At 50.1% G+C, this 9379-nt stretch overlaps 2 protein-coding genes and 1 non-coding gene across 7 annotated transcripts in view; 1 reads left to right on the top strand and 2 right to left on the bottom strand.

The window, feature by feature from the left end:
- The window catches only part of SAFB2 (scaffold attachment factor B2), a 36640-nt gene extending 28501 nt beyond the window's left edge, over nt 1–8139 (bottom strand). For both annotated transcript variants that reach the window (XM_017528377.2, XM_037738404.1), the window contains exons 1-4: nt 7689–8139; nt 6511–6598; nt 1084–1148; nt 794–997 (exon numbers count right to left, since the gene is read on the bottom strand). In XM_017528377.2, coding sequence (XP_017383866.1) covers nt 794–997; nt 1084–1148; nt 6511–6598; nt 7689–7874 — 543 coding nt within the window. In that variant the 5' untranslated portion in view covers nt 7875–8139. The remainder of the gene's footprint in view (nt 1–793; nt 998–1083; nt 1149–6510; nt 6599–7688) is intronic.
- Nucleotides 2545–2684, bottom strand: LOC119471251. The gene has a single exon (XR_005200280.1). It is a non-coding gene; the product is annotated as a U4 spliceosomal RNA (small nuclear RNA).
- A 60-nt stretch (nt 8140–8199) lies between the features above and the next one.
- SAFB (scaffold attachment factor B) overlaps nt 8200–9379 on the top strand; it is a 41428-nt gene continuing 40248 nt past the window's right edge. For all 4 annotated transcript variants that reach the window (XM_017528378.2, XM_037738407.1, XM_037738406.1 and 1 more), the window contains exon 1: nt 8200–8554. In XM_017528378.2, the coding sequence (XP_017383867.1) occupies nt 8366–8554 (189 nt within the window). In that variant the 5' untranslated portion in view covers nt 8200–8365. The remainder of the gene's footprint in view (nt 8555–9379) is intronic.

Below are 9379 nucleotides of genomic sequence, written 5' to 3'. Positions count from 1 at the left end.
CACACACACACACACACACACACACACACACCCCCCACAACATTAACAGGAATATCTACATGATGAGATTAGAAACCATTTCTGAGCCAGGGAGTGGTGGACCACACCTATAATCGCAGCACTTTGGGAAGCTGAGGCAAGAGGATTGGGGTTCAAGATCAACCTGGGTAACCTAGTGAGATCCTACCTCTAAAAAAAAAAATTTTTTTTTTAATTAGCTGGGGATGGTGGTTTGCTGTGTAGTCTCAGGTATGCAGGAGTGCTTGAACCTGGGAGGCTGAGGCTGCATTGAGTTACGATCACACCACTGCACTCCAGCCTGCACAGCCTGTTGTCTCTGAATAAACAAACCATTTTTGTTTCTTAAAACTATTTCTTAAAAGGAAAAAACTGGCTGGGCACTCTGGCCTGTGCCAATACTCCCAGCTACTCAGGAGGCTAAATCAGGAGGATCTCTGGATCCCAAGAGTTGAAGGCCACCCTGGGTAAGAGTGAGCGCCCATCTCAAAAAAGAAAAATCTTTTAAGTGTGTCAGAGCTTTCTATTTTATAACTTATCACATGCTTTGAAAGTCTCTCTCAGACAATTATAAAAACGTTCCCTAGTACTACAGAAAAGCTGTTAATCCCTGACCTATGCAGCATTTAAATGGACACAGTTCAACACCAGGGTTCAGACACCGAACTATGTGTTCATGGTGATTTAGCTGTGTTCTCCCTCACATGAGCAGCACGCAAGCGCCAGGGTGCCTCGGGGCTACAGGCACATCCCGCCGTGTCTCCAAGTTACCTACAGCATGCTCTGGGAGCTGAGCCGGGACTTGTCTCAGCTGTGCAGCCACGTATTCTTTACTATCACAAAAGGAATCGAGCATGCCGTCCGCGCCATCCTCCCCAAAATCTGGAGCACCGCTATTCTCCACTTCAGTCTCGTCTAGCACACTAATGTCCATCATGCCCATATTCTGCAGGTTCTCCAGACTTGCTTCCATGTCCTCCTGTAAAGAGGAAGAAGAGGCATCAATGACCACCTGGACCAGGACGCAGAGCTGCTGCTTGTCACCTCCACCCTGGCATCACTTACCTGCCCGTCTCTGGAATCGTCCTCCAGGCCGTTATCTTCTGTGCCTTCCTCCTCCATCTTCAGTCCTAATTACAGAATAACTGTTCAGTCAGATAGCACTCAAGTTCTACCTCACAGTTTATGCAGAATAGATTTCAATCTTAGAATAGAACACATTACAAGAGAAACTAAAAGTCTCCCTTCCCCTGTCATGCATAATTTTGTCTCAATTGGTGTTCTAAGTAAGCCATCAACAGGGACATGAAAATCTAGGATTCCTGCTAGATTATCAGAGTAATCCGATTTTCCATAAAATTCTGAAAGTTTCCAAATATTTCAAAAACACTCCAAACCTAAGAAAAAGGTCACACAAAAAATGAGCAAAGGATAAAAACAGGCATTTTCAACAAACCAACCAAAAAAATGCAATACTCATCTAGTAACCAAAGAATGCAACATAAAATAACATACTGAGTGACTGATTTGCTGGCTCTCCCTATATTCCACCCATTTCAAATAGGCCTTTGTCATTCTTCAACTCAAGAACTTTTTTCCCCCCCCAAGCCAAAAAGGCAAAGGCTGCCATAAAGTCAAGAATCATCCTGGGTTTTGTGACCACAAAATAACTATTTGGCAGAATTCTGCTAGGTATTGTAAAAGGAAGCTGGAGGGAATCAAGAGTAGAAACCTTGAGAAGAAACTTGAGTCTCCGTAGGTATCAAAAACCTTAATAATGTGCATACCGTTTGTTCCAGGAATCTGAGTCTTAGAATGTCTGACAAGGAGTCTGAAACACAGATATCTGTCCTACTATGCCTGCTAAACACCCAAAAGGGAAACAAATTATGGCACATTTTCACTCAGATGTGGTTCACAATCAGGAAGAACGGTTGGCAATGTCTGGAGGCATTCTTGGCTGTCAAGACTTGGAGGAATGTCATTAGCATCAGCAGCTAGTGACGCTGGTCACGACCCTACAATGCACAGGATACTCCTCTCCAACCACAGAGAATTATTTGCCCAAATTGTCAAGAGTGCCAACACCGAGAAACCTGTGGGACACCATCCGATGTCTCACGATATTTTTTAAATTTATGCTTTTAAAGAATATTTAATGAAACAGAAAAAATGCCCAGTGTGGGCACAGTGGTTCATGCCTGTAATCCCAGCATTTGGGGAGGCTAAGGCAGGTGGATTGCTTGAAGCCAGGATTTAAGAGGCCAGCTCAGGCAACACAGTGAGACCTCATCTCCACAAAAAAATAAAAAATTAGCCAGGCATGGTGTTATGCACCTGTAGTCCCAACTACTGGTGTGGATGAGGGAGGATGCTCTGAGCCTGGAAGCTTAAGGCTGCAGTGATCATGCCGCTGCACTCCAGCCTGAGCAACAGAGTAAGACCATATCTCTCTCACACACACACCCACAAAGAAAACTCAAACATTAAAAAAAGGTATACTGTTCTTTTTTATTTTTAATTTAGTCTCCATAGAGACTGTCAAAAATTGCCGATGCCGACTATATTTCAAGTCACCTTGACGGGTAATGGGAAAAGTTTTCAATTAGCAATGATCACGCCTTGGATAAACTTCACTGGCTATAATACTGCCACTGCGCAAAGCTGAAACATGTACTTTTCTTAAAAGCTAGTGTCTATCTGTATACATGCAAGTGTCAGGATACGTTTATAAAATCCAGGTGGCTATGGCCAAGATAATCATCAACAGTAGCAAAGATACTCAGGGGTAAGATTAGAGATAATTTTATTTTCACATGCACACTTTTTACATTTTCCAAATTATCTCAAAGTATTACTTCCATAAACTTTTAAAAAGAAAACTGAACATGAAAAACCTGCAGAGTCTACACCTCAAGTCTCGCTCACCACTGTTATCAATAATCCCTCAAGAAATGCAGTTTAATTACATGTCATACACCGTTAGCTTTTTCCAGTCTATCGTTTAAGACGCCTAACAACGCTAGCCGGTTTTATTATCTGCATTTGACACATGAGAATCTGGCTGTGCTCCAAAGCTGGCACTCTGAAACTCAGCTGTCCCACTTGCCATTATATCTAAATACAGCATATCCTTTTGAAACACGTTGTCTAAAAATGTTTGGTAATTGCACCCAATTTCTAGGCCCCTAAATAGTAGCCTGCAGTGCCCACATAGGACGGAAACAGGAGAAATGCTGACCAAAAAGCTAACGCGGCGCAGGCAGGCAACACCCCGATTCCCAGCACCTGGCCTGGTCCAACCAAAAGCTGCCACTGTCAGGGACACAGATGTAAGAAAATCCAACTTTGGCCGGGCATGGTGGCTCACGCCTGTAATCCAAGCACTTTGAAGGCCAAGACGGGCGGATCACCTGAGGTCGGGAGTTCAAGACCAGCCTGACCAACATGGTGACCCCTTCTTATTCTTAAAAAAAATAAAATAAAATGAAAATAATAGAAAATCCAACTTCAATCCCACATGGTATCTAAAACTTAAATTTCTAATCGAAGTTTTATTTTTTTAAAACCCACCCACAATGCTGCCCAGGACTCCTCATCCTGGTGAAGACTCTTACGCTGGTTTATAATGAGGATGCTTTCCCTCAACAAGTCTGGCTACTTCAGCTTTGGCATGGAAGCAGTTACCAGTGAGTTCCCAGAATTAGTCCAACCTCGGACTCCCTGAATGCTGCTGCATAGTGCTCAAAACAAACCTTGACTGGTTAATTCCTCCTGACCTAACAGTTGTATGTAATCACAGGACCTAACTGTAACCACAAAGTCACAAAGCTCTGGCACTTTATACATTAGCCACATGCCCCGACACCTCTAGAGAACATTACCAGCTTGTGGCGGAACACTGGGCCCTGAGTGGGCTGAGCTCTGCCTGAAGACCTGTGCTCTCTCTGGGCTTGGCTACTTCTCTGAAGAAGGAATGGAAAGGGACCAGAAGCCCTTCTAACCCTCAGCAGAGCTGAGGCTACAAATGTTCTTTTTATAGCAATGAAAGAATTATCACGCAAGCTTTTCTGAGAAAACACTAACTCCAAGTAGTTTTGAACTGACCTAAGCTTTAATCTAGACATTCAGGCGGGTCTTCAAAGCACTCAGCTAAAGTTTAGTTTTTCTAATGATGCAAAGATCATTAGAAATGATCCCTGTTAGGCCAGATGCAGTGGCTCTCACCTGTAGTCCCAGCACTTTGGGAGGCCAAGGTTGGAGGATCACTTGAGGCCAGGGATTCTACACTAGCCTGGCCAACATGGTGAAACCTCATTTCCACAAAAAATACAAAAAATTCGCCAGGCGTGGTGGTGGGTGCCTGTAATCCCAGCTACTCGGGAGGCAGAGGCTGCCATGAGCCAAAATTGTGCCACTGCACACTCCAGCCTGGGCAACAAGAGCAAAAAAAACTCCATGTCAAAAACAAAAAAAAGGAAATGATCCCTGCTCAATTCTTGCTAAAAGCCAAGGATATTTTGAGTAGTAAGTCTTGAACTTCACGGTTTTAAATGAATACCACATAAAAAATCATTTAAACTTGGCCGGGCACGATGGCTCACGCCTGTAATCCCAGCACCTTGGGAGGCTGAGGTGGGCAGATCACCTAAGGCTGGGAGTTTGAGACCAGCCTGACCAACATGGAGAAACCCCGTCTCCACTAAAAATACAAAATGAGCCGGGCGTGGTGTCACATGTCTGTAATCCCAGCTACTCGGGAGGCTGAGGCAGGAGAATCACTTGAACCCGGGAGGCGGAGGCTGTGGTGAGCCAAGATGGCACCATCGCACTCTAGCCTGAGTAACAAGAGCAGAACTCCACCTCAAAACAAACGAACTTTACTTTAAGCAGTTTTCCCAACCATTAAAAAAAAAGAAATAGATCATGCATAACTGAGCCCCCAGTAGAAAGAAACTACGTTTCCTGCTGTGGACCAGTCTCTCACATTCTGAATCTGCTCAGTCAGGCTTTCTAGCTGAAATACAGTCAGTCACAAGAACAGTAAAAACACATCAATGTTTCAAAATTAAACTTCAACTTAAGCTCTTCTGCAGCCTAACTACAAGATTTAAGCTTTCAAACCACATAAACTTTTTTTTTTTTTTTTTTGAAATGGAGTTTCACTCTTGTTGCCCAGGCTGGAGTGCAATGGTGTGATCTCAGCTCACCACAACCTCCGCCTCCCCGGTTCAAGCGATTCTCCTGCCTCAGCCTCCCAAGTAGCTGGGATTACAGTCATGCGCCACCCCACCCAGCTAATTTTTGTATTTTTAGTAGAGATGGGGTTTCTCCATGTCAGTCAGACTGGTCTTGGACTCAAGACCTCAGGTGATCTGCCCGCCTCGGTCTCCCAAGGTGCTGGGATAACAGGCAGGAGCCACAGCGCCTGGCCCATGCACACTTTTAAACAGTTAACGTGCTACAAAACACATTAGGAAGAAAAAGCTGTTAAAAATGCTACCATTTTTTTTCCCAATTTTTAAGCAGTGATCCTCCACTGCCTGAATTTAGTACTTTTTCAAGAAAACAGGCCCACTACACAGGAAACCTAAATTATATTATGCTTATCACCAATGAGAATACCAATTACGACAGTCAAAGCCTCAAAGTTTTATGGAATTCACTCCTTCCAAAAATAGCCAGTATCAGCCATAAACAGGAATGAAGTATCTATACATGTTACAACACAGATGAACCTTACGCATTACATGCTAAGTGAGAGCTGATGCAAAAGGCCCTGCGTCATACAATTCCATCTACATGAAATGTTCACAACAGGCAAATCTATAGGGACAGAAGGTGGATTAGTAGTTGCCAGGACTGGAGGGAGATAAGAAAGGGGACTAGCTTCTCATGAGGACAGCGCTTCCTTTTGGGGTAAGGGTGAAAATCCAGAAGGAGACAGTGGTGGTGGACGCAGAGCCTTGTGTACACACTAAATTGTACACCTTAACCTGGTGATTTTAACAGTCTGTGAATTGAATCTTCACGTTCAAAAACCGTAATAGTAAAAAAAACAGGCTGAGTGCAAATACCCCAACGATGTATTCTGGATCCTAGAGAAGCTGAGTTCCATTCAGTCTCAGGTTGGTGTCCTTTTCCTTGGGTTAAGACCTATGTTTTGAACCAGAAAGGAAGCCAAGTGGTTCCTCAGACCAGTAGAAGCAGCGTTAAGAACTTGCCCTACTCTAGTTGACTTTTAATCCCAATAGCAGTTGAGATTTCTCATATTTTAATTGTACTTGGCACCTATACACCTCTTTCCTGCTGCCTGTGTCCTTGACACAGCTACCTGTTAGGTGGTGAAGAGCAAACAAAGCTAACTCTTAGAGGAGGGACACGGAAGACGTGGAACTTCTCCCAGCCTAGAGGGCAGGAAGAGCGCTACCCACCATTTCTCTAAATTCTCTACACACTCAGGCCCCAAGCAGTGTAAGTACAAGCGGATACCTTTAACATATCTCTTTGCTGATTTCTTGATGGTGGCTTCTAACTCGATGCCCATTTCATCAGGATCTTGCCCCTCTTCTTTGACCGCCTATTAGGGAGAGATGAGTTTTACAACATGATTAAGAACTGCAAGGCACACAGAGTTCCTTACAAGTAACAACTTCCCGTGCAACAAAGGCTTGCAGGGAGTTGCAGAGAGCAACTCTGGGTCAGCTGTCTGGGCCGCAAGCCCAGAAGGCGGAGGAGGAATCCCGGACGACTTGGGTCTCTCTGGGTCCAGAGCCCAAAAGACAAAGGAGAGGGAGACTGTGGCACGAGCTCCAGAACTGGGGTCAAGGACCAGTTCCCAAATGGCAACTCATCTGGCCACTGCCCAACTTTCGACTTTGAAGTTCTACAACGGGACAAATTAGAACAGAGAGGCTGCGCTTGGCCCGGGCTCGGTGAAGGGCTGGCCACCCAGCCTGGGGAGACTCAACAGGTCCCTCAGCGCCTGCCACCTGCCCGGCCCGGGACGGGGCACCCACGAGCTCCCTCCCCATGCTCAAGGAGTTTGTTCCAGTTGCGGAGGCAGACCATCCCCACCCCATTAAGCATTTTGCATTCAGCCCCCTGCATTTAGCGAGGTGCCACCAAAACGCAGGAAGAGCTGGCCAGCAGGTGGGGCAGCGCCTTAGGGGGGGCGCTCAGGCAGACCCAAAATGACAAGGGGCCGGCCAGGAGATCCGGGGGACCCGGGCGGCCAGCTTCCTAAATGCCAAGGCTCTAGGACAGAAACAAGTACCGCCCCTTTCCCGTAAAGGCTCAGGAGTCCGCCAGGCACCCATTCTCCAGAGGAGGAAACTGAGGCACAGAAAGAAAGGCACTTGTCCAAGGTCGCAGAGCCAAGCTCGAACGCGCGCCCCAGGAGGGGTCCCGAGGACACCTTGGTAGCCGAGAAGACCGGACGTTGAGCGCGCTTAAAAAGTGGAGGGAGGATAGGAAGGGAGGCACAGAGAGGGGCGGTGATGGGCCAAGGTCATACAGCCGGCCCCCTGGGTGCCCGACAGCTCGGGCCGGGATCCGTCAAGACAGGGGGCGGGCCCGGGGCGCCCCCAGGTCCGGAAGCCGCGGTGACAGGCGCTGGCGGGGGCGTGCCTGGGCCTCCTGCGCCACCCCCGAGCCCCGCGCCGCCTCACCTTCTTGAGCCGCTCCATCAGGACGCTCTTGTTGCCGCCTGTGTCCAGGTTCCGCTTCTTCAGCTCCGCCCGCAGGTCGATCACCCGCAGCTCACTAAGCCGCCTCGTCCCAGTCTCCGCAACGCCCGGGCCGAGAGCAACCGGGCCAGGGCCCGAGTCGCCCGACCCCGGCAGAGTCTCCGCCATCGCCGCTTTCCCGTCTTTGCCCGCGACTCAATGGCACACCGCCGGCGGCTGTAGCGGCTCTGAGCACAAAATGGCGCCGCCTAAGAGGAAAACGCACTCGTTTCCTCCCGCCCCGCTTTGCGGCCGCGCACGCGCACGCGCACCGCCCCGCACCAGCGTTCTTAGCAGCAAGGACGCTCGAGCGTCGACCAACCGCGCCTTCCCCGGCAGAACGCGCATGCGCCGAAACTGCAGCACGCATGCGTCCCGGCCGTTCCCGGAGAGAAGCTGGCGAGACGCAACGCGTCTGCGCACGTCCCTGCGATATTCGCGCTGCGCATGTGCAGATGCAACCAGGATAGTCGACCCTGCGCTTGGTGCGGCTGCGCAGAAGCGAGGCGCGCCGGGGCGACTGGAGCGGTTCCCTCGCAGGCGGCGCCATTTTGTGCTAGGAGCCTGATAAAACCAGCCCGGTTCTGTGGAAAGTGGGCGGTGGAGCCAGGGTCCCTGGAATGGCGGAGACTCTGTCAGGCCTAGGAGATTCTGGAGCGGCGGGCGCGGCGGCTCTGAGCTCCGCCTCGTCAGAGACCGGGACGCGGCGCCTCAGCGACCTGCGAGTGATCGATCTGCGGGCGGAGCTGAGGAAACGGAATGTGGACTCGAGCGGCAACAAGAGCGTTTTGATGGAGCGGCTGAAGAAGGTGGATTTGGGGCCCCGAGGGCGGGCACAGGGTGCGTCTGGGGTCCTCGCGGGCGCGACGGTGCCTCGCGGGCCTTGGCGCCCGCCCCCGACCCAGTTCGGGGCCTCCCTGCACCTGGCGGTCTCGCGTCCCCCGGCTCCTCCCAGGCCCCGGCGGGAGCAAGTCCTTGGCCAGCTGGGCCCGGGTTCAAATGCTAACGCCGCATTGGGGCCAGGAGAACCAGAAAAAGGGCCCGCGTGCGGGAGAAGCCGAGACGGGTGACATCGTCCACTGAGAAGAGGGCGCTTCCCTCGTCTCGTCCCCGCCTCCATACCTGGAGGTGAGGGGGGGACCCTGAAACCCTCGCTTTGTAGGCGAGGGGAAGGGACTCGGCCAAGGTCACACGGCCGAGGACGGGCGGCGTCGGGATTTGAACCCGGGCTGTGGGGTTCCTGAGCTGCGGCTTGGTTTCCCCGGGGAAGCTGCTTTCTGACCCACGGGGAGGCCGCCCGGCCTGCATCGGGGGCTGATTTACAGGGGAAACACCCGTAGGACCTACTCAAAGGGAAAAGCCGAAAAGGCAAGCCCGTTTTCACCGTTTGCCGGTGCCGGCCCGGGGAAGTTAGATGCAGGAGGGAAAAGGCGTGGACGGTAGCGATCGCGAACGTGCGGCGAGGGTGGGCTTTCAAACCAACGCGGAACGTCCCGGCGGCGGGCGCCTGGGCTCCCCCAGGTCAGTCCCTCTGCACTCGGGACTCTGAGCTCTCGGTGGCCTGATCGTGGGCAAAGAAGACCTCGAACCCCTACTGAGTGCCTTTTTTTTTTTTTTTTTTTTTTTTTTTTTTT

This window comes from Cebus imitator, unplaced genomic scaffold (assembly GCF_001604975.1).
Source record: "Cebus imitator isolate Cc_AM_T3 unplaced genomic scaffold, Cebus_imitator-1.0 Scaffold53, whole genome shotgun sequence".
Taxonomy (NCBI): domain Eukaryota; kingdom Metazoa; phylum Chordata; class Mammalia; order Primates; family Cebidae; genus Cebus; species Cebus imitator.
This window is presented reverse-complemented; position numbering and strand designations above follow the sequence as displayed.